General features: G+C 37.3%; 1 protein-coding gene across 1 annotated transcript; it reads right to left on the reverse strand.

Moving 5' to 3' along the window:
- Nucleotides 1-1,293: 1,293 nt before the first annotated feature.
- Nucleotides 1,294-25,204, reverse strand: LOC306868140 (centrosomal protein of 152 kDa-like). The gene is made up of 29 exons (XM_079414184.1): nucleotides 24,933-25,204; nucleotides 24,584-24,679; nucleotides 18,264-18,373; nucleotides 18,117-18,177; nucleotides 17,673-17,999; nucleotides 17,437-17,599; nucleotides 16,565-16,705; nucleotides 15,465-15,604; nucleotides 15,128-15,328; nucleotides 14,868-15,015; nucleotides 13,633-13,724; nucleotides 13,380-13,537; nucleotides 13,079-13,292; nucleotides 12,879-12,992; nucleotides 12,029-12,159; nucleotides 11,818-11,946; nucleotides 11,577-11,712; nucleotides 10,333-10,518; nucleotides 8,389-8,643; nucleotides 7,808-7,939; nucleotides 7,350-7,726; nucleotides 6,366-6,567; nucleotides 6,152-6,215; nucleotides 5,919-6,074; nucleotides 3,203-3,296; nucleotides 3,013-3,095; nucleotides 2,485-2,641; nucleotides 2,301-2,407; nucleotides 1,294-2,222 (listed from the first exon to the last, which is right to left on the reverse strand). Exons 2-29 carry the CDS (start codon nucleotides 24,668-24,670, stop codon nucleotides 1,477-1,479), a joined length of 4,911 nt encoding a protein of 1,636 aa, XP_079270310.1. The 5' UTR covers nucleotides 24,671-24,679; nucleotides 24,933-25,204; the 3' UTR covers nucleotides 1,294-1,476.
- Nucleotides 25,205-25,805: the final 601 nt, after the last annotated feature.

Raw genomic sequence — 25,805 nt, forward strand, 5'->3', positions numbered from 1 at the left:
GAAATACTTAGAAACAATTTGTGACATTGTTACATGTACTTATTGTAGTAATAACAGCAAATTAGGCATATTTACAAGCAACTAACCCTAAATTAAACCTTAACTGTGTAGCAAGTACGTTTATTAAGATTACTCAGTATTGTGTAATAACAATGTAACAGGCACTTTAAAATGATGTGTAAACAAAATAAATAAAAAAATATTTCCTTCTGGGAAAACAAAAATATTAGACAGAATATTAAAGCCCGTCAGCATTCACCATTCTTTAAAAAAGGTCACACAGGTTTGGCACATGAGGGTGAATAAACTATTGCCCAATTTCCCTTCAAAAGGTCAACCCTGTTACCATGATTTTGTTTACTAAAAAAGTTTTTTTTTTTTTTTTTTTAAATACAAGCATTGCATTTTTCCAAGTTTACTGCATTTTTAAACCATACATTTTAAACTGTCAACCCTGTTACCTTCAACCACAGCCTATATTAAAGATATTAATTTAGCTTAAAATTGCATGAAGTTAATGAATATAAATTTACACCTAAAAACATTTTCCTGATATTTCATGTGATTTACAGTATAGCGTACATAGAGTGTATATCTGATAGATACACTATTGGTCTAATACTTAAAATTTTACAAAACAATTAGTGCTGTCAAATGATTAATCGTGATTAAATCGCATCCAAAATAAAAGTTTGTTTGCATAACGTGTGTTTTTTGTATATTTATTATGTATATATAAATACACGCATACATAAGGATATATTTTGAAAATATTTACATGTTCATACTCATAATTTATATCATATATAAATATATTTAATACATAAAATATTTTTCTTAAATATATACATGCATGTGTGTGTATTTATATATACATAAATATACACAGTGCACACAAACATATATTATGTAAACAAAAACTTTTATTTTGGATGCGATTAATCATTTGACAGCACTAAAAACAATACATTATTACAAACAGCCTCATCTACCCAAAAAAGTTAACTATTTCAGTGAATGACCCTGATGATGTTTAACAATAAGTGCCCCACTTGATCTTTGACCTCATCTTATCTGCCAGTGGACATTGATTGGAGACTCAAATGCAGCCTGAGGAATAGAACACATCCTTAAGGATAAACCGCAGTCAGGTGTCTGGAATATAAAATAACATACACGGTCACTTTGTTCTTTGTGTTATATGCAGGATGTGAAAAATTATGATAGTGAGGTTTTTTTAAATTCAATATAGTCTAAATATCTAGTGTGAAAGCAGATAACAGAAAACAGTTTAATTAATGTAAAACTAGGTTGCTTTATTAAGTTAAAATATAACAAATTCATGCATTGACAGTACAACTGCTAAAACGAGTACAAAATACATTTGGCTCAACCACGAAAAAAAGAAACATTGCAAAAGCTTATCATTTTTTAGTTACAAAAAACAGTTTGCTCAGGCACAAACAAATCGAAACTTCATTTCTGAAGCAGTGGGCAGTCGAACCCACTGTCCTGCTGACGCACTTTCAACTCCGAAAATAAGCTCTTTGGACACATTTTCCGGACACCATGTCCCTCAGATCCAGGGATTGGCTCTCTGCGTTTATTTGTTCTCCTGTCCACACACGCATAGGGTTTAGCATAAGACGGAGGCTGAAGGATCTCCTTGTATATCGTAACATCAGAGTTATCTCTGATGGAGCTTCCAAAGTCCAAACTGGCGTTAACAGAGAACGGCTTCCCAGGATCTGGATAGGAGGAGGTCAGGTGAATGTTGTTGATGAAGTTAGAGCTGTTACTGGTTAAACTCCAGTCGCTCTGTCCATCATCGCGAACGGGAGCTTCTTCAATCAGGAAGGGCTGGCCGGATGACGGTTCTCCCAAACCCTCCATGAACATTTCCCTGCTGTGCTTTCTCAGTGTGACATTAGGGGTCCTGACAGCGTTAAAAACACTATCATGTGCAAAGTGTGTGTGCTTCGGAGTTACCTGACCAACCGCACAAGTGTCTTTGGATCCACATACCACTGCAGACTTGAGGGAATCCGGTTCGATGGCTTTAGTTTTGACGCCTTTATGTTTAGCTGTCATGGATGTGTAGTTAGTATCTGATAGATTGTAGATCTGATGGATCAGTTTGTTCTTACCATCCTTGAGGGGTTCAGCATCCAGCACTTTAGCAGGAGAACCACTGGTTTCAATGTCTGTTTTGTCAGGTCCACCTAAGCAAAAATGAGTGTTCCCTGATGAAAGCGCTGTATCATGCTACAAATGAAAGCTTGGCTGAGTTGAGGTTTTACCTTGAGAGTTCTGGGTTCTCAAAAACTTGCGTTTGGCCACTGGGGTCTCGAGGACTTTGGCCATGGCGGCCAGTTTGCTAGCAGCATTTATGATTTTCTTCTCCGCTCTGGAGAAAGAAAAGGTGTAGAATGAAGACCAAACCATGAAAACAAAGAGATGATGATCATTTGTGGTTCCTCATACCCTGCGGCCTGGCCTCCGTCCTCCAGCAGCTCCTGCAGGCAGGTGAGGTAGTACCTGCGCATGCGTCTGGCCGTGTCCTGTCTTTCCCTCAGGACCTCAATCCTGATCAGCTCTGCCGCCCTTTCCTTACTCTCCTGCAGGTAACGCAGCATGTCGCCTACAAACACATCGAAAAATCAATTAAATAAAATAGGAGTTCAGGAAGCTACTTTATTAACTATTAGCTTCAGTTTCAAATAGTTGAACTGCAGACATGCCTGCTTCTAGTTAGGTAGGGAGTAACTAATAGGGTGCAAATATATATAAATATACAAAACTAAAATCTTTATTAATTATATAACAAACAATGATTAAATTAATAAGATAAAAATCACTTATCTAAATGCATCAAAATCAGACCATTTTAAAAACAAAGCACTTTTTAAAGCTTTTTTTTGAAGAGCGTGAAACTGGTTTTTAATAAGAAATGTGATGCGAATATAATTTGATGAGTTATGTAAAGCATCTTTATCAAGGTCTTGAATTCACCTCTGATTTTCTCCACTGCTTTCATGTATTGCTCCTTCATTTCCTCAAGACCTGCTTGAAGATTCTGTCGGCTGACTGAACCGCTGAAACATTGATGAAGACTTTTAGTGTTTCTCTAAGACCCACTGCGCTCATAGTAAATGACGTGCTCTCATGAGAGAAATCAAGCAAACTTCAAGCGTTTACAAACCTTAAAAGTGCTTCTGCATTTGAGCTTCGTTTCAGTTCCTCAAGGGCTTTGAGATGACCCTGCTGCTCCTTCTGCAGGACTGCCTCGTGCTCATCTGATTTGAAAAATAAAAACAAAGATTACAAATCGCTGTCTTTCACATGTTGCTTGCTTCTTACAGGGGTCCATTTGTGCCAAGCAATAATAATGTGATACTAAACTGATAATCAAATAAATCAATAAATGAACTGAGGAATCAAATCCAATAAAAAAAAAAAAATTTTTTTTTTAAATATTTGCAAACATGTACTGAAGTGTTTCCGCCACTAAATAAAAAGTTAAAAAGGTAATTGTGACTTTTTATCTCTTTTATCTCTATTTTTCTCAGAAATTTGTTATATATATATATATATATATATATATATATATATATATATATATATATATATATAGAATTGTGTTATAAAGTCAGAATTGTGACACTTTTTTCTTATAATTATGAGAGAAAAAAAAAAAAAAAAAAATTATATATATATATATATATATATATATATATATATATATATATATATATATATATATATATATATATATATATATATATATATATATATATTTATTTAGTGGTGGGAACAGCTTTTATACAATAATTAAAACTATCACTTCTATTGGAAAAAACAAATCATGAAACAAAAAATAAAAATATTCAGTTTAGCAACAGGTAATATAACAAATGGTGATAAAAGTTAAAAATAAATAAATAAAATAGTAAAATATATAATAAATAAAATAGTATTAATAATTAATAATATTAATAATAATTTTTAGCCTTTTCCAACTTATTGACAGTAGAGAGAAAACAGGAAATGATGGTGGGAAAAGACTAGTGCTGTCTATTATTATTAAAATGCAACATAAATATTAAATGACAAATGCAAAAAACCTAAAAGAAAATTAGTAATGTTCCCTTGGCAACTAACTGAAATAAGTACTAATATTATTAAAATAAAATAAATTAAAGCCACATAAAAACTAATAAAAATGACAAAAGCACATAACAAACTGACTAAAAACTGAAATGAAAATTGAAAATACAAAAATTAAAGCTCAAACATAATATGCGCAACCTAGTCTCATGGCATTTACGCACCTGTGTGCACTTTTTAGCGAGACATGAAATACATACCAATAACTACATATTACTGCAGTTTCAGTTTCCTAAAGAAACAAACACTAGAGGCAGTAAAACTTTGTAAATTTGTGTGAAAAGGAGTAAAAGGTGTCAGAGTTTTGATTAATAAAGCGTATTTTTCGCACAATTACTTTAAGAATATCATGTTACGACTTCAAAACAATATTAATATGCTGGGAGATTTGAAAACTGATGCTTTTGAATGTTAGCATCGCACATATCCAGGGTTTTCATGGATGGTAAGTTTGTTCAGTAGCTCACAGAGTACGGACCTGTACTTAGGAGGCGAGGAGCTCCGGTTCGAATCCCATGTAACTACAGTTTGACAAAACAGTTCAAATCTGCATAAAAGGACGTTGAAATGGCATGATTGCATCAACAAATACGGTTTTGTACCAGTTTTGCATTTGTTAACACTATTGAAGTGAAGTGAAGTGAAGTGACATACGGCCAAGTATGGTGACCCATACTCAGAATTCGTGCTCTGCATTTAACCCATCCAAAGTGCACACACACACCGTGAACACACACCCAGAGCAGTGGGCAGCCATTTATGCTGCGGCGCCCAGGGAGCAGTTGGGGGTTCGTGGTATTGAGGGTGGAGACAGCGCTGGACATTCACTCCCCCCACCTACAATCCCTGCCGGCCCGAGACTCGAACCCGCAACCTTTGGATTACAAGTCTGAATCTCTAACCATTAGGCCACAACTTGGGTAGGTTTAGGTTTGGTGTAGGGCATATTTCCAACACGATAGAGCATTAACTTTTAGGGACAGATCCCAGATATTTGAATTCTGAACCGCCACAGTACGTACCTGTAGCAACATAGTAAAAAACAAAGCAATACGTACTTATAGCAACATAATAAGAACGTGCCAGGGTTCACGTATTTAACCTGTGTTTTAGCGCCACTCAGTGGACATTTCTCTTTAAAACTGTGGCAAAACGTGCAGTAAGGTACGTAAAACTGTGTCGCAGAGAGGTACGTATTTTTATGAGACCAGGTTGATTATATGACCCTGGACCACAAAACCAGTCATAAGGGTCAATTTTTCAAAATTGAGATTTATACATAATCGGAAAGCTGAATAAATAAGCTTTCCATTGATGTCTGGTTTGTTAGGATCTGACAATATTTGGCCGAGATACAACTTATTTGAAAATCTGGAATCTGAGGGTGTAAAAACAAAAAAAGTGTCAAAATATTGAGAAAATGGCCTTTAAAGTTGTCCAAATGAAGTTCTTCTTAGCTATGCATATTACTAATAAAAAATGAAGTTGATATATTTACGGCAGGAAATTTACTAAATATTTTCATGGAACATGATCTTTATTTAATGTCCTAATGATTTTTGGCATAAAAAAAAATCTATAATTTTGTCCCATACAATGTATTTTTGGCTATTGCTACAAATATACCCCTGAGACTTAAGACTGGTTTTGTGGTCCAGGGTCACATATGTTTCTAATGCTGGAGAATTTCTTACACTTAAATACACTTAAAAGACTTCACACTGCAGATGGTTCTGAATGATAAGCAGCACCTTTCATCTTCTGCAGGGTGTTTTTGTGCTCTCGTACAGTCTTCTGGAGCTGCCGGCAGGCCTTCTCTAGATGTCTCTGGAGCTCTTGATTCTTCCTCTGGAGTTTGGCCAGAGACTCGGCGCATTCACCCTGCTTCCTCTGGGCCATCAGACCTGCTGCAGGGCGAATAAGCGTGAGGAGGGAAGAGCCGCTGTTCCAGCAGTGTGTGAGGTGAGTGTGATGTGGGTCTTACCGATCTCGGTCTCGTGGTGCTCCTGGGTTTCCTTCAGCACACGTCTCAGCTTGTCTTCGCTGCTCTGGAGTGTGAGAGAAAGAAAATATTTAGTGTGTTTCTCTGGGTGGAGATAAATATGATGACTGTTCTTGAGTAATAAAGAAAAGGGAACTCTCTGGGTGAGTGACAGTGACAGTAGATTTTCAATTTGTCTCAGAAAGCAGACACGCACCTTCTTCCACTCCTGTTTGGCTTGGTTGAGGGTTTGACAGAGTGATTCTCTGCAGATCTCCCAGACTCTGGATCTAATGGTTCCTGGCGCACTGCTGAGCTTCTGTTCTTCTCCACTCCTCCTCCTCTCCACTCCCTCCTGCAGCACCTCCTTTAGATCACTGAGCACCTCCTCCAGCACCCGCTGCCTCTCCTCCTGCAGTCTGCAAAACAACAGTGCTCCTTTAAAATATACATTCACAAAGTCATGTTCAGAAGGAGTCAAAAGACTTGGCTTCTATTGATTAAAATGTTATGTAAAATATCAGTAACTGTTTACATTTGTGTACTTCACTATAATTAAATATCAGTAGTATTAAAAATATATTTACATAAATCTCCACAAAGTAAGCTAATATTAAATGTTACTGATCGGTGTATTATTGTATTATTTCAAATTTCTTTTAATTTTATTCGAAATGTTCAAATATTTTATTGTACAATATAAATGAACAGCAATATTTAATAAATATTAAACAATTTATTATTAAATAGAAATATATACACTGTGATTATTGAAATATAGCATTAAATATTAAACAAACCGTCAATATACTATTTATATCAGTGTTATTGTTAACTAAAACTATTAAAAATCATTTCTGGGAACTGAAATAAAGCTAAAACAACATAAAATATAAAAAAAAGTAAAGTCTTTTAAAGTTTAGGTTTTCTATATAAGAGATTAGAAATATTTCCATTGCCACTAAAAAAGCCAATTTAAAAAATAAATTACAAAAACACAATAAAATTACTCAAATAAATGTAAATGAAAAAAAAAAGCCCATTCAAAATACTAATAAATGTATAATACAGTAGAAGTGTATCTTGCTGCTATTGTAGGTAGTTTTAGTGTGTTGTTTCACGTCAAAAGGGCCCTGCCTAAACAGCAGTCTGTTCAAGCTTGCCTTCGCAAAACCTCCTAATTACGGTGATTATTATGAACCTGATCTCTTGTTGATCCCTCCACCCCTGGTCCTTTTCTCTGAGAGTTTTGTGTTGCTCTGTGTCTATTTGTTTGTCAATTTGCTCCAGGTTCTGCTCCAGGACAGCTTGTAGTTTCTGCTTCTGCTCTCTCTGGAGCTGCCCCCTGAGGCGGGACATCTCCTCCTGCTTATCTCTGATCCAAACGTCTTGGGCTGCAGCCAGCTCTGCTTTCACGAGGGTGGCCTGCTCCTGGCACAAGATCTCCAGTCGAGTGCTGAGGGTAAGCGCTTCCTCCTGGAGCTCCCTGTTTCTCACGTTACACTGCTCCAGTTCAGCACATTTGGTGCGGAGCGTGTCCTGCCACCTTTCCTCCACTGCCTTCACAGCTGAGGACACCTGGGATCAGAAGGTGAGTGTTGAGCAGTTCAGAAAATAAATATGAAGAAATCATTCCAGAATGATCACTACAACAAATACCTGTTCCTGGACATGCTGCTGCTTAAGTCGCTCCCATTGATCTTTCTCCCTCTGCAGGCTGCTTTTGTATTCTGGGAGGGAGGTCAAGTCCTGGAGCCATCGAGAACGAGCCCTTGATATTGCACCCTCAACCTAGGGAGGCAAAAATCATTGTTAACCCTGTAAAACTTTGGTATGGAACATGAACAAACACACACACACACGCACACAGACAGACACAAAAGTGTCCAAAACGAGGCAAAACTATGCAATTTGGTGCAGTATTTATATGGCCATTATTATCACGACGTGTTTCCATTAGGCGTATTTTTAATTGCAAGTTGCACAATTTGAAGCATAATGGAAACACAGCTGGGGATGTTTCAACCGTGGAAAGATGTCAATTACAGCATGTTAACAATAATGCCATATAATGTCACAATTACCTCTGGGAAGCCATTCAACGTCCATAAACCAACTAGGGAAAAAAATATTCTAGAGAGGAGCATTTTTCTAAATATATGCACTGTTTTTACTGATCCTGTTGTCTTTATGAAATTAATGGATTTGTTTTGATGTTAAGATCTGTAAACCGGTCACACCTGGAGTGTGATGTCATCAGTGCGTTTCTGCTGCATCTCTCTCTGAGCGTCTCGTACTGCTTCCTCCACGGCTCTGGCCTGGGCTGTCGTAGCCTCCTGCTGCAGGGTCTCCTTCTGAGCGCTGAGCCGGACCTCCAGCTCCTCCGCCGTCTCAGAGGAGCTGGTCTGACATGCTCCCTCACGGGTGTCTGACTGCCTGGCCTTCCTGACCTCTTCCTCAGCCTCCTGTAATCGCTGAGCCCAGGACTGCTCCAACTGGTACAAAGACAGACAGACAGAAAGAAAAATCAAAGATAGGCATAAGAAATGCACACAGACAAAAAAAGACAAGCTGACAAAACACAGATAAACAAAAATAGACGGATAAACAGATGAAACCAATGGTACTAGCAAAAGATATGCAGACAGACAAAATATATAAAAGGCAAAATAGAAGAGCATTTGACCTACAGTCAAACCAAAAATTTTTCAGACACCTTCAACATTTCTCACATTATCAGAGTTTATTCACTACAGTTTAGAAAATGGTAATAAAGCATGATAAGAGTTAAAATGTGTCATCCATCTAATGTCAGATAACTTTGATAGAAAGGCAGGGCTCGCAAAATCGCTAGGCCGACGTCCCGGGGCTATGGCGTCTTCCAGTCGGGCTACCAAAATGTATCACTGCCCTGCCCGACGGGCTACCTTAAATGCAGGGCTCCCACACAATGTTCCCTCGAAGCTGAGCGCACGCGCGACTGCGCTCTTCTTCCACCACGGCCACGCAGAAGAAATAATGTGCCTCGCGCACACAAAAATGAGTTGGGAAGCCATTTAATTGAATGCCGCAGTAAAAGGGAAGGAATAGCAAGGCTCGGGCAAACCGCTATAGAGCTGATGTCACGACAGAGTTAGAACAGCTTTCATAGAAAGAGAACGATGTGCACCAAATGAGTCGCTGTAGAAACTAAAATGTACATCATTTAGTTACATCAAGGGTCAAATCAAATATAAATAGCACATTAAAGTTAAAAGTTACACACTTTTTTGTGTGCATGCTGTACAGGTCTGGTATAAAGCATGCTTTTGCTCAGGTGACCGAAATGTCCGAAAAAGCAAGAAAAAAATTAGAGTGAACATTGCTCCCATGGGTCCTTAAATTTGATACAACTAAACTGAAGAGTTTTTAAGGCCTTATACCATTTACGTAACGTATTTAAAACAGTCTATGAAATAATTTTTCAAATGGCCTTAAATAGATTTTTAAGAATTCTGCAGATACCTTGTAAATAGTAAAATAAAACTCTTTCCTTGATATTCGTTGATATTTGTGCATTGAAAATGTTTTTGATTGACATTTATGGTCTTTATTTTATTTGGGCTAGTTAAATTAATTTTCGGGCTACCAAAATCTGAGCAGTACCTGCCCGAAGGGCTACCAGGGATTTTTAAATTTTGCGAGCCCTGAGGTAAGTAATGAATTAGGTTGAGTAGTTGCCAGCTGTTCAATTTAAGTACACAATTAGATAATACCAATTTAGGTCGACCAATTACTAAGCAATGCTTAATTTTGTTCAGCCTGTGGTGTAAAAAGGTCGCATTAGCAATTAAAGAAAAAATAAATAAATAAATAAAAATAACACTTCAGCAAAACATGGTCAGGTCAAAGTGTCTGAATAATTTTTGGGCCCAGATTTTTTTTTATCAGTTTTACTGGTAGTCCACTGCATGAAGAATTTTTGGGTATAATGTCACAGTTTACTTTATTTTTCTATCCTCACTTACATAGTGTCCTGCACCCACTAGTAAAAAAAAAAAAGTATCAAAGATTTTGTCTGGTGTCCAAATAAGTTTTGGTTTGACTCTACATCTGAATGACACAACAGTGACATTTTAGTAAGATCATGCTGGCCTGACACCGAGTAGAAAGATAATTGATGTAAACGGCCCATCATCACTAACCGTCTCCTGCTCCTGCTGCCAGCTCTTCCTGGCTGTTTCCAGCTGCTCTCTGACCCGCAGCTCAGTCTCAGCCTGTGTGTCTGTCTTCCACTGGGCTTCGAGCCGAGACACGTCCTCCTGATGCTGACGCTCCAGATCAGACCTCACACTCTCCAGAGCAGCCTCACTCTCCTCTCGCCGCTTTAACTGAAACAAGACACATGATCAAATATTAACAGTCTCACATGGCCAGACTTTTGACTCGCATAAGAAAGTTTTATCCCCTAATTAGACAGGAACAGACTGTCTAACCCCAAGGAGAGGAGGAAAGAAATTGCAGTAGTAGTAGTAATAATAATAATAAAATGCATTTAAAAATACATTTCCTTAACAAAAAGGAAAGAAAAAAAAATAATAAAATTGTTTAATAAAAATCTAAATTAATAATTAAATGCATATTACTTAACTATCTATCTATCTATCCATCTATTATACATACATACATACATATACATATATATAAAAAGTAATATATTAAAAGGTAATATATTATTTGCAAAATTAAGCAAAAACACATAATGTGTTTAAAATATAACACAATATCAACTTTTTTATTTACTGCACTGTTGTATGAAATCACATTTAAACTAGATATTCGGGACAAAATCAGCACTCGTCTAATGCTGCTCTCCCTGCTCGTGTGATATCCTATGATATAAATATGAGACAAAAACACAGGAATATTTTTGCACCAATATCTTGAATTTTAGGGCATAACTGCATTTATGGAGTTGTTGCCCTGCATCATATGTGTCAACAGTCAACTATATGAAATGTAAGATGATGTACAGGTCTGGGGGTGAAGCCAGTGTGTTAACTGCATTAAAATATTTGAATTGTGTTATTTTTATTAAACAGTTAAACTGACAGCCCTAATATATAAATGTTTTTCTAAAATGAGCATTTTTCTCAGGCTCCTATGTTTATGTTCAGCTATTTCACTTTAATTGCTATGAAAATAACCTATTAATTGTCATAAAAGTGAAATTACTGAACCAACACACAGGAGCCTGAGAAAAAAGCTCATTTTAGAAGACAATTTCAGACGGAACTTAGAGGTTTTTGCATCTGAGACCGATATATATATATATATATTTTTTATTTTTTTATTTTTTTTTTTATTAATAACTTAGATTTATATTTTTTATGAAATTTATTCTTGTCAATCAATCAATACATTAATGTATTCACTATCTAGTGCTTACCTCATTTTCTTTCAATCTCCTCAGTTCTTCAAGCTTGTTTTGGAGATTTTCCTCAAGCTTGTCTTTCTCTTTGCAAACAGAAATGTAGCATTCCTGCACAGCTAACACCTCCTGACTGAGATCAGCCAGCTTTGACCTGTGGATGGACCGGTGTTAATAAAAGTCAGCTTCTGCATACTTTATGAAGGTTATTATGAAGTTTCCAGTCATATTGTTTAAAGGTGAAGGTGCAGTGCAGTACTCGAGCTGTTGGATGTGCTGCTGATGCTGGCTGGCGAGTTGCTCTATGTGAGACGTGTGCTCCTGCATGAGCTCTGTCCGGACACGATTCACCACGTCATCCCTGAACTGCTGCTGAGTCCTCTCATCCCTGCACACACAGAGCATTTCACCAATGAAACACCGCAGAGTGGAATTAACTCTCACTTCAGCAGAAAGCTTGAATGTGTGACCTCTCTGCAGCTTCCTGTTTCTCCTGGTCCAGCTCCTGGATCATCTCCCTCATCTTGGTGCAGAGCTCAGAGTTGGCTGCCTTCACCTTCTCCTCACTCTGCTTCAGCTCCTGATTCCTCTTCTCCAGAGCCTGCCGTTCACAACTAGGGTTAACAACTAGCTAAATTAATCATGACTTTTTAAAACATGGATCCAGATCAGTGTTATTTTATTATTTATAAATTATTGTAGTCTTTATTAATATTCAGAATTAGTTTTGTTTTTATTTTCAGTTTTATTCATTTGATGTCCTTTTGTCATTTTTTAATATTTATATACAAGTTATTTCTATATAATATACATATATGCAATGCAATATTTCTATAATTATTTCTATATATTTAAAAATTTCAGTTTTACTTTTAACTGCAGTACTTTAAAAAAAAATAGATAACTTATTGGATTTCAGTTAGTTGCCAAAGCAACATTTCAAATTTTTGTTTTATTTCAGCTTTATTTCAATTAACCAAAAATTATTTTGATACTTTCTGTATCAATAAATGGTAAAAAGGCCAAAAAAATATTAATACAACCATTTTACCACCATTATCTGTTGCTATATATAAATAAAATTATTTCTGTTTGGCTTTAATTTATTATTTCAGTTTTTTTCAAACTTCAAATTAACCTTTTTTTTTATTTCAGTTCAACATTTCTAATTTGAACATTTTCTAACCTCAAACTGTTCATCTATCATCTGTAATTTATTATTTTTTCAGCTTTATTTCAATTAAAAATAATAACAATAATTTTTACAACACTGATCCAGACACAAAAGTCCTCTAACTCTGTGACTGAAGTCACACTGACCTCCACTCTCTCCTGCAGGGCCTGCCGTTCCTCCTGCAGTCTGATGAGATCTTTGTGAAGAGCGGCAGTCATGTGAGATGTTTCCAGGTGTTTCTCCAAGCTGCTCTCCCTCACCTGTAGTAAACGCACAAGGTGTAAGTCTAGCATCTACTACAGCACACAGGTTGATCCATCAAGCACGTATTTGCTCTAAGTCAGACCTTAGAGTCTCGTATGGTTCTCTCAGCCTGCTCTAGCTGCGTCTGCAGCTGTTCTGCTCTGGTCTGGGAGCATCGCAGCTCCTCCTGCAGCTCAGAGATCTTCAGACGCTTGGTCTTCAGGTGACTCAGGTAGCGCTGCAACTCGCTCTTCAGTTCTCGCACCATATCCTCCTTCAGCAGGTTGGAGTCTCTTGCTTCAGCAATATGAGGTTTGCTGGAAAATAAAGTAATTATGAGATTATAAGAAGCTTGAAATATGAACACTATAGTAATGGATTGTTATTGTACAATGTAACGTTACCTGTGGATTCGTCCATTTCTCCACTTGGACTTCTTGATGCCCAGGTCCATATAGGACTCAGACAGCTGGTTCTCACAGTCTCCGTTAGACTCCAGGGCTCCATGTTTAATGGCAGACTCATACAGATTTATCTGCTCCTTCAGTTCAGTCAACTCTTCCTGTTGAGAGAAGAAACACATGGGCTCTGATTGATGGACAGCTTTAATGTTTCCCATTATTGGAAATGCTGTCAAACATTAGTGGACTGACTGACCTGCAGGGCTTTGCTGATGTCTTCGCTGATAGCGCGGGCAGACTGGGCCTGCTGGAGCTTCAGCTGTAATTGACTCATCTCTTGAACAGAGCCTACAGAGAAGAAAAGAAGCTTTGATAAAGATGTTACAGACTCAAGGTAAACAAAACTTCAATTAATTCATTAAAGGACTGAAAACATGATTTTTCTTCTTTTAAAACAAAAGAGTAATGAAACTAAGTTATGACTGCTGCAAGATCTGCAACCTCATATGCTGACTTAAAATGGTACAAAAGAACAGTACATATTGTACTGTAAACAATGTAAATGATTGAGACCTAGAGGATATTAGAGAAGAGGATCGCGCAGAACCTGTGCAAGCACGGCTTTCAGAATGGTATGTTTTTTGTTTGTTGTTGTCTAGTACTTTTAGACATGCTGTTATTTGTAAATGCTAACGTTACTATGTTAGCTTTTAATATATGGTTTTATTCTGATTAAAGCTTCAATACAGCAGAATACATGATTGCGTTGTAGCATTTTTGTAACAGTAAGAAGTGTTCGCCCGCGAGTATTGCTCTCTACCACGGCACACGCATGTGCATTCATGTTTAATGCTTCTCGTAGCTATGTGAAAAATATCTGTCTGAGAGAGAGAGAGAGAGATAGAGATAGAGATGAGAGATGCAGAGCAGGGGACGTGAGGAACATTAAGAACTGCTGCTTCAGAACATTGATTTTGAAATTTGTGAATCCACTAGAACAGTCAGAAGACAGAGTCGCAATTCATATATGAATAGATTTTTTCATGCGCCCCTAGTTTTGACGGCATAGCAACAACTCTTCCTCTTCTCTAAAGCAGCGCAACATGGCCTTGCCTCCCTTGTTGCATGTTCCCGGGGGCAGGGTTTATGTAAATTTCAGGGTTAGTGATGTCACAAACCCGGGAAAGTAGCTCGTTGTATTCCCTACGAGCCGCTATTGTAGGCATTAAACTGCCATAATTTTAAAAGACATATCATAAGATATAAGATATCTCCGTTTGCACTGAACTTTCAGCATCATAACTTTGCAGTTATTGTTTATGCTCAAACAGCAACATCACACACCAAGTTAAAAAAGTGAAATCACATTCAACCACCCCTTTTAATTGTGTTAACTGCAAGAGAAAAAGATGACTGGGCCATACGATTACCCATGAGGCTCGAGCAATCACAACATTGAAAATAAACAGAAGCACATGGGATGCCACATACCAGTGTGGAGCAGTTTGGCACACTGCTGCTGGCTCTCCTCCAGGCGCTGTGTGAGGGTGTTGATGACGGTAGCTCTGTCCACCTGATCCTCTTCCCTCTGACGCTCCAGCAGCCGGACCTGATCCAGCAGCCGCCGGCCCGCCTCCGCCTGACAAACACACACACACACACACACACAGTGAAACCGCAGGCCTGCACTGCCCTCTGTTGTAAGGGGTTAATCCGCACTCAGGAATAATTCTTATCTACATTTATCTGACCTGCTCGTTCAGACTATGTGATTGTGCATCTAGTTTCTGCTGAAGGGTGAGCAGTTTGGCTTCGTACTGCTCCCGGATGGCGGCCATGTCTCTATCGTGCTGCTCACGCGCTCGTGTCAGAGTGTCTGAGCGACACAGATCCATCATCTGCAGCTTCATGCTGTCCATCGCCGCCTCTGCCACACGCTGCTGCTTTATGCTCTGTGTACGCACACATTTCCTCTCTTATAAGAGAGTGCACCGTGTTCTACACCATGTTAACAAGCTCCAAATGCACAATTTCACTTGGACTTGCTGTGTGACTGATGTTACGCATGGAGAATTCATGAGCTCCTACCTCTTGCTCTCTGTCTGTGAGAGACTGGATCTGTTTCTCCAGAGATCTGATTCTCCCCTGCAGCTGCGCTTCTCTCTCTTTCGCCTCCTCCACTAGTGCACTGGACTCCTTCAGTGAGACCGTCAGACCGTCTTTCTCATCTAGACAAAAAGCAACATATTTTATGGCTCAAATTAGTATTAAAACTTTTTTTTGGTAGATTTTTGTTTTATATTACCTTATCACTTTTCACATTCTGGGTCAGTTTCAACTAGAACTTAACTTTTTTTTTTTTTACATATATGAGTTACATCTATCTAAACAATATACATTTAGCCTCTTTCCTGTATCTCTCACATGCTTTTAGACCCGAATTTTGTTGAAAACATGATTATCTATGCACAAACACACTATAAACAGACAACAATAATAAACTACATCAAATGAACTACCGCCCAAAGGGGTGCAGAGCAAAAGTTCAAATACCACACAGTCTAAATTTGAAAAAGGAAGGAAGGCTTGAAAAGGTTAAGCCCACATTTCACTCTGTTGCCACCTAAACCACTGCAGCATGAAAACTGAACTTTTTCACAATAAGAAAAGAAAGTTTAATTAGTAACATTTATTTATTTAGTTTGAAAACATTTCAGAGTAACTGAAAACCCACAGGAAGACCCACAGGCAGATTTATAAATAGTTAATTATAATAGTAATTATAAAAAGCGGTAATAACATTTTAATAAATTAATTTTTACAAGTTCACTCATTAAAAAGGATTTATTCATCAGATACAATACGGTTGTTATAGAACCATGTTATGACAAGTTATGATTGTTTTATAAGCTTACGTTCCCACCGGGTCAAAACTGATCCAGAATATGCAAATAGTAAATATTATTTTTGTGCATTATGGGGGCTCAAACAATACAGCTAATAAACTAGCAACAGAGATGTTGATTTTAAAAATAAACAAATAATAATAATAAATTAATTATGAATTATTAATGAAGGGAAAGTCTTGGGTCCTGTCACTAGTCTGCTTAAGTTTTTCCACAAAGATACTTTTTTGAAACTAACATTTCAGAGCTGAATTAAAACTATGGCAATCTAGTGAATCTGACCTTTGACTATTGTGAACTGGTGCTCCAGATATCTCATCCTCCTCCTGCAGTCCTCTAGTTTCTGCTCCAGCTCCTCGATCTGTCTGGATTGAGCTCTGTTTAAAATCTGAAGCTGTGCCAGCTGCTGACCATCTGCTGTATCTGAATAACATTCATACAACACACCTCAATCTCCTAAAATACTAATAACATAGTCATTACAAATACAATTTCAAATCAGTGTTTTAACATGTTATTCACCAAAGAACATCATTGTTTCAAAAGAAATATGAAGAAACAATTGTTTTCAACATTGATAATAACAGGAACTGTTTCTTGAGCATCAAATCAGCATATGTGACCCTGGACCACAAAACCAGTCATATTATCCTATTAATCGCACGGGTATATTTGTAGCAATAGCCAAAAATACATTGTATGGGTCAAAATTATTATTTTTCGTTTATGCCAAAAATCATAAACGAGTAAGTAAAGATCATGTTCCATGAAGATATTTTGTAAACTTCCTACTGTAAATATAACAAAACTGAATTTTTGATTAGTAATATGCATTGCTACGAACTTCATTTGGACAAATTTAAAGGCGATTTTTTCAATATTTTGATTTCCAAATAGTTGTATCTCGGCCAAATATTGTCCGATCCTAACAAACCATACATCAATGGAAAGCTTATTTACTCCGCTTTCAGGTGAAAAATTTACACTTATGACTGGTTTTGTAGTCAAGGGTCACATAAGGATTTCTGACTGGAGTAATAATGATGCTGAAAATTAAGCTTTCATATCACATGAATAAATTACATTTTAAAACATATTCAAATAGAAAACACTTATGTTAAATTGCAACATGGTAATGCATAATAGTATCTTACTCTGTGTTGAGTCCAGGAAGTCCCTTTGAATCTGGTCAAAGTGGCCATTCTGATTGGTCACTTGAGGACTGAACATCTTGGGCTGGTTTGAAGGTTGATGTGGGTGGTAACTGGCCTTGTAGTGGCCAGTGGGTTTGTTCCCAGCTCCTCCATTATCAAACGCCTTCAACAAATGTGCCAAATTAATAAACATGCATATAATGTTTAATAAATGAAGACTGGCTGCGGGCATTCACCTGAAAGTGGTGTCTGATGTTGTTATGCTCTCCATGGACTTGTGCCTCATCTCCACGGTAGCCTGTCCCATGTTGAAGAGCATTATTAGGGTACACGTCCTGTTCCGCCCCGTCCCCTGTGGAGAAGTCAGTGCCGTGGGACTCATCCGTGCCTGCAGATGAGTGTGCATAGTCTCCATTCTGGTACTGGTAGTTCTGTTGGTCCCAGTCGGTGGGTAAATGTTCTGTCCCGGTCTGGAGGTGATGAGGGTGACTGTTGGTCTGAGACTTGTGACTCTTATAGCTGTAGTCCTCATGATAAGAGCCTTGGTCGTACTCCACATAGTGCTGCAAACACATGCAAACGAATAAGTGAATGACCAAATCTAAGACCATTTGCATCCTTTCAATGACCCTCATAATTAATCAGGTTGTTTTTGTTGCATCCAAAACTAATAAACTCACTTCCTCATGGGAAGAAGGTCTTGGATGCTCCCATTGTGGCACATTCCAGGCATGCTGCTGTCTGAAAGACAAACACATTTGTGTGCGTTTTATTAAATAGGCATTTCAGGTAAGTGTTGCATAAGGGTGTTTTGATGGGTTTTGTACCTGTTGTTGTCTTCTGGGTGACTGCAGGTGGAGCGATCGAGCTCAGGTGAGCAGCAGTCTGCGCTGTCATCTAGCATATCATCAGGGAGATCAGTCAGGAGCTTGTGGAGCTAAAAAACAAACAAACAAACCCCATTTAATCAAAAAATTTGAACAATCATTCAGGACAGCAGCCAACCCACCCATGATCGGTCTTCTCCCCCGCCAGACTGTTAAGGCACAGATTAGAGGTTTTCACAGACCAACTTGGATCTGAAAGCCTGAGGTCCAACCTGAGATATTATTATGATAATATTGATATAAGAAGCCCTGGGTTTTGGATGATTTTAAATAAATTTGCCATTACCAAATGGACCACAGAAGACCTAACCTTCCATTATTTGCTTCCAGTGTTTAACAATATATTATAATTTAAAACAAATATATATGAATAATTCTGACAGTATTATTGTAATATTATCTTCTCTGTCAATGCATGCTCCTTTGATACTGGTGCATTCAGCAAAAAGAATGAGAGGTGGGATTTGCTCATAAATTAATTAACATTAACATAAATGTAAATGCAATCTCTATTCAGAGAGACCAAGAGATGTTTTTGGTTTTCAAAAAACAGGTGACAATTAATTGGTAGCCAAATATAAATCTAAATATAAAATACATAAATAAAACAACATCTTTCAAGTTTTCAAAGCAAAGAATAATTTTATTTCACAAAATAAATTAATACATTTTTGGGACATGAAGCATGGCACTCTGTAAGCTATTATATAGCTATAGTTAGCTATATAACTAGAAACAAATAACTTATAAAACAGGAATATTATATAAACAAAAAAAGTTCTATTTCTTTCAAAACATGGTCGAAAATCTGTGTGATATTTTTGGTTCATGTTTTAGAAAGTGCTAAAAACGCATACCAAAAGCAGCAAACATGTTTTATAGTTTTCATTTTAGTGTTAAAGTGAATGGTATTGACCCTTTTTCTGTTAGTAAACATTGTGACGTTTTTCTGTGGGCGGAGCTTAGCTGGAGGCAGAAAGATTCCACTGACGGCTTCACTAGCGCTAGCTATGAAGTCTGTTTAGCTTGTTTTTTAATAATAATTGGAGAAATTCTGATTTTACCTGCATATGTAAGGTATAGATGCACTGTCCAGGACCGCAATTGTTATTTGAAAAGGTTAATTTTAACGGAAGAAACCAGATTGGCCGACCTGCACACACTTGTACTCAAATGATAGACGATCTGACAGGATTGCCTCTGGTTGAGTGACTCACATCTAACGTGTATAGTTAAGACAAACTCACAGTGTCTATCTAGTCATGAAGACATATATTTCAATTTCAGCAGGCAACTATTTTTACAGCTACATTATTATTCCAGCCACAATTAAATCACAACAATGTAGCCTATTTACAATTACATAAGCATATAAATCGTCAGTTTGTTGTTTTACACACATGCACACAGACATTATTTCATACACGACAGTCGTGAGATGCATAAGAAATCTTTAGACGCGCCCATAACAACAAAAGACAATACTTTATTTAACCTTTTCTGATAAGAAGTGTGCGCTGCAAATGCGAGCATTTTTGACGATCGTTTCTGTCCAGTTGGGTCGGTTTATCGCGTTTAACCACAGCTGTCGTCGTTTTTTTTCTGGCAGTGGCATCAGGTATGCCTTAATTTCAAATTGGAGCCTCTACAACATTGATTCGGGCACCCAACATCACAACAAGATTATATTACAAGCTACTTATGTAGCCGAATCTGCGCTGCTTTGAATGGGCCTCCAGCTAGCGCTGTGACGTAGGCCCTAAAAGGGTTTATATCTACATACATATTTTACTCTTGATATCAACATGATCACTCTTAGGTTGTGCTACCTAAATTCACTTCAGCATCATCACGGTGTGTGGTATGAGAAATGGATAACTCATTTTAAAATTATGAAAATGTCCCTATAATAGAGGAGGGTTCTCTATTGTAGAAAAGTGTTCTATAAAGTTGAAATATTTCACATTATCTAGTGTGATTCATTAAAGATAGCAAAGTTAATCTAAAATCCACAATTAATATTGATATTAAACTGCTGATACAGACAGAAAAAAAGACACTAAAAAAGAAAATCACTAATATTGGACAATATCCATATGTTCTGATATAATGTGCAGCTTATTAAAAAAATAAAAATCAGTGAAACACTAATACACAAGCTCTCCAGTAAGGAGGCAGTAAGTAAGTGTCCGACAGGCCATCTCTTGGGAATGTAATTTTCCTTAGAAGTTTCTCAATACAATACAATACAATACAATACTGAGCTAAATGGGAAACACACTGAAACTATGAGAAACGAAACAAGCGCATACAAGCAACCGATTCACTGCAGGTCCCATAGCAACCATTTAAAAAAAAAAAAAAAAAAAACACACCCGCCCGGTAACAGACATGCTGAACTCTCACACAAACACCAACACATGGCCCCGAGCCGTCTTAAAGGAGCCCGAACACTCCTAACTTTCAGCAACTTCAGCGTCGTTCACTTCATGATAAAACACAGCTGATGTCTCCATATCAGAGGACAGACAGTCAAACTCACTCACCCTCCATAACTCCCGCTGGATGACCCGCAGATCCTGATATGTTCCCTCGGACAGAAATCTTTCCCGCATTTACACTCTTACGACAGGAGTTCTTGGACTCAGTGACATACTGAAGCACTATTGTGTGCAATGCTGGAGTTCAGCAGCGTGACTCATATGAACAACTCAAAAAAAAGCAGAAAACGAGGAACTAAGCCGTCCTCATTTGTCCAGGCTGAGGTCGGCCCACTGTGTTTCAGTTAACTGGAGCAGAAACATTCCTCCTCTGATGGAAAAAAGACAAACAGCCTGTGAATATGACGGCGTGTGTGATGCACATCAAAATTGATGGTCATCATTCACCTCATACTATTATTTTCTGATTCTAATCTAAAATGAGAAGTGAAATCGCCTACAATTTATCCCTCCATTCAGAGCAACCATTTGTGAAGCTTCAGTAAAGAGCTGCGAGTATGAAGGGCAGGGGAAACACAGGCTATATGACACAGCAAACACACCTGACTGCACTGAACGTGCACCAATGACAGGAAACGCTCATTCATGCAGCCCATAGCTGTAAGGTGAGTCAGAACACACGTTTCTGATTGGAGAAGATTTGCCCTTTAAAAACAAACACTGTTACTCCTTGTGACTGGAAACAGAAGAATCTTTAACTACTAAAATCCATGAGAAAGCAAATATGAACCTAGTAAATTGAGTAAGGCAACTAGCTCATGCAACAACAAAATCACAAGAAAAATATTAAATCAATCTCTTGTGTTTCATACAGCAGTTTTTAATGGTTACACCGGCTTGTAAAGCATTAACTGCAGGCCATATTAGAGAACAGTGAAATACTGAAATGTCTAGTACCAGATATACAAAGTTAGAACATGAACCGGATGAAATTGTGTGTACTTGCTTTAACAGGTAGACAGACACAAAAACTATTTGCTTAAAATAACTTGAATGTGTGTTAATGTATCCAGCAGACAAAGTAATACAATATACAGTAGTGTCATTCTTTAAGTGTAATTATACCTTAAATTTTACTTTTTATTTTAAGATATGTAAGTGTATGTAATGAAAGCGTTGTGTAAAAAAAAAAAAACTGGAAACTGGATTTAAATTCGACATGAAAGGGAAATTGCAACTGTCTTTTCTCCCTATTGTAATGTACATCCAAGTAAAGCATCTTCTTGAATGAGATTTAAAAAATAATAATACATAAAAGAATGACGGGACTTGTTTTTTTTACACTGGGGATTAAACTGGACTGTTGTCAATTGCTAACTGCTGCAATCATTTCATGTGAGTGACAGGTTGCTGGAAGAGAGGTTATTGCTTCACCCTCACAAACGTCATAAGAGAAGAGATATTGTTGCAAAGGTAAGGTGATGTTATGCATTTATTTTTATCATCAAATATTACATGGGCTTGTGGGTTTTTTTATATAAATGTTATGTATGGATCATTTATAATAAATACTGCACCATTTCATAAACAAAAATTAATTGTCAGTTTTGATTTCATGGTGTACTGATGACATCATATTCGGTTCTGGGGCAAAATGTCTAGTATGTCCAATCTCTGTCTAGTATGAGACTGTCTCTACCCTTAAAATGTTGCATACTACCCAATACAAAAAATAAATATTGTTTGACAAATCAAATCAAATATATTATTATTATCAATGTCGAAAACAGATGCGGTTTAATATTTTTGTGAAAACCGTGGTGCATTTTTCTTTCCGTGGTCCAAGATTCTTTTACAGGATTTATTTAGAACTGAAAATGTTTGCATCATTAACGTAAATGTAATGCATCCTTGCTAAATATATATTGTATTAATATTGTTTCACTTTGTGTCTGTGTGCATGTATATGTACAGTGGAGAAAAATTATTTGATCCCTTTCTAATTTTGTACGTTTGCCCACTGACAAAGAAATGAACCAAAGAAATATTGGTTTATTTGAACAGTGAGAGACAGAATAACAACAACAAAAAATCCAGAAAAATGCATTTCAAAAAAGTCATAAATTGATTTGCATTTTAATGAGTGAAATAAGTGTTTGACCCTTGTTGGCAATCACAGAGGTCAGACGTGTCTTGTAGTTGGCCACCAGGTTTGCACACATCTCAGGAGGGATTTTGTCCCACTCCTCTTTGCAGATCCTCTCCAAGTCATTAAGGTTTCGAGGTTGACATTTAGAAACTCGAACCTCCAGCTCCCTCCACAGATTTTCTATGGGATTAAGGTCTGGAGACTGGCTAGGCCACTCCAGGACTGTAATGTGCTTCTTCTTGAGCCACTCCTTTGTTGCCTTGGCCGTGTGTTTTGGGTCATTATCATGCTGGAATACCCATCCACGACCTATTTTCAATGCCCTGGCCCTGACTGTACATGGCCCCGTTCATCGTCCCTTTGATGCGGTGCAGTTGTCCTGTCTCCTGAGCAGAAAAACACCCCCAAAGCATAATGTTTCCATCTCCATGTTTGAAAGTGGGGATGGTGTTCTTGGGGTCATAGGCAGCATTCCTCCTCCTCCAAACACGGCGAGTTGAGTTGATGCCAAAGAGCTCGATTTTGGTCTCATCTAAACATCTGAATGATTCAGAGGAGAACTGGGTGAAAATCATTGGCAAACTTCAGACGGGCCTGTACATGTGCTTTCTTGAGCAGGGGGACCTTGCGGGTGCTGCAGGATTTCAGTCCTTCACGGCGTAGTGTTACCAATTGTTTTCTTGGTGATTATGGTCCCAGCTGCCTTGAGATCATTGATAAGATCCTCCCGTGTAGTTCTGGGCTGATTCCTCACCGTTCTCATGATCACTGAAACTCCACGAGGTGAGATCTTGCATGGAGCCCCAGTCCGAGGGAGATTGACATTTATTTTGTGTTTCTCCAATTTGTGAATAATCACACCAACTGTTGTCACCTTCTCACCAAGCTGCTTGGCGATTGTCTTGTAGCCAGCAGGGGATCAAATCATTTTTTTTCCCTACCGTATGTATTGTATTATATATATATATATATATATATATATATGTGTGTGTGTGTTTACTTACATTTAGTTATTTAGCAGACGCTTTTATGCAAAGTGACTCAATCAAAATCAACAAAAGAGCAATGATATCCAAGTGCTATAACAAGTCTCAGTTAGCTTAACGCAGTACACTTAGCAAGGGTTTTTTTAAATTATATAATAAAGAAAAAAGAAAACAGATAGAATAGAAAAAGAATAGAGCGAGCTTGTGTTAGGTATTTTTCACAATTGACAGCACACACACACACACGCACACATATATAAAATATTACTATTCAATTAAATATACTTGTATAATACACAATTTAAATAATTTCAACCACATTGTTTTAATAAGAAATGTCTAGTTTAGAAATAACATGGATGGAAACCTTTCTTCCCAACAACAAGAGGGCAAGGTTAAAATTAATAAATGTGTGTTGGAAGGTGTGCAATGTTTAGGTTTTTTATTTTTTTGTCTCCAGTATCAATTATATTTTAACCATTTTCCTATTCCATTAAACAGTCATGCGCTGAAATAAATAACAAAATACTTCCTGTTCATGTGAACTACAGACAGATAAACTGATTGTTTGTTTTCTGTCCAAGTACATTTATATGACATTTACATTTAAGTCAAGTATGCAGTGCAGCAGATGACAGATGTGTGTTTGTGTATCAGTGTTCAGCAACTGGACAGATAGCCTACCTCTTGCTCTCTGGCGTAGTCTTCCTGATCATACTCCTCTTCCTCCTGCTGGGTCTGTAAAGCTGCACTGTCAAAATCAATGGACATCCTGCTGATCTGAGAGGAGAATGACAGGAAATGACCAGCAATCACATCCACTTACACTTCATTTAACCAGTCTTACTGATAACCCCGAGAACAACATATTTGCTAGTTCGTCTGTTAGCATCAGTTCATCCCAGATATAGATACAGCTTGTTTCTAAGCAACCCATAACACAGTATTCACAGCAGTAACTCGTTCAAGCACTAGTTTACAAGCTTCAGTTCACAAACAAGGCCGTGTGTGAGTTTAAGTGATCTCTGCTTACCTTTAAAGCTTTTATAAAGTCGCCACGGTCCTAAAGTAACACAATAATCCCAAATTAAGTGTTTCTATGAGACACATTACAGTGTCTCGGTGCCACACAAACTCATACCGCAACAATATTGGCATAAAATGCCTTGAGTACGAGTAATAAACTGTCAGCAAATATTTGTTCGTCCGTCACAGATGGTAAAACTCGCTTAATGCGGACTAAAATCGATATTGCAGTAAACATATTGATAAAGTGTCTGTCTATTGAAACATGGCGCCCTAAACAGCGGCAAAAGTCCTGGCTTCTGATTGGCTGACGGCAGGGAGACGTCATGTGCACGTTACAGCCAATGGTGACGGCGTATCACGTGTCAACCAAAAAGATGCCTCATTTTGACAGAAATGTATTTTCTCAGTCATAATAAAATGATTAATAATAACATTACTATTTATTTATTTTGTTCATACAAATAAATGAACGAATTTATATAGCGTACGTATGGTTTACAATTAAAATGTTTTTATTTTTAATAAATAAATAGGTTTACACGATATTATTGATATGAATATTAATATTAACGGGTTTGGTTATTCGGTTAAGACATTTAGCCGTATAGTGTATGCATTAAAAACGTATATGCACTTATATATGCACTTTCAGTTATTAGTTTAATTCGGAGAAATAATGTCTTTATACGAAAGCACTATACAAGCACTGAAACAAATTCATTTATCACACATAAAATCATAAACCTATAGACACCTTTTCTTCTGAATCAAATGCATTTAATGCAAATAATTTAATTTTATGAATTATATATATATTTTATACATATACATATATAAAATCATGCACCACTCTGAGGCTACTGAATGCCCACCTTTA

Source organism: Barbus barbus, assembly GCF_936440315.1.
Source record: "Barbus barbus genome assembly, chromosome: 50".
NCBI classification, from domain to species: Eukaryota; Metazoa; Chordata; class Actinopteri; order Cypriniformes; family Cyprinidae; genus Barbus; species Barbus barbus.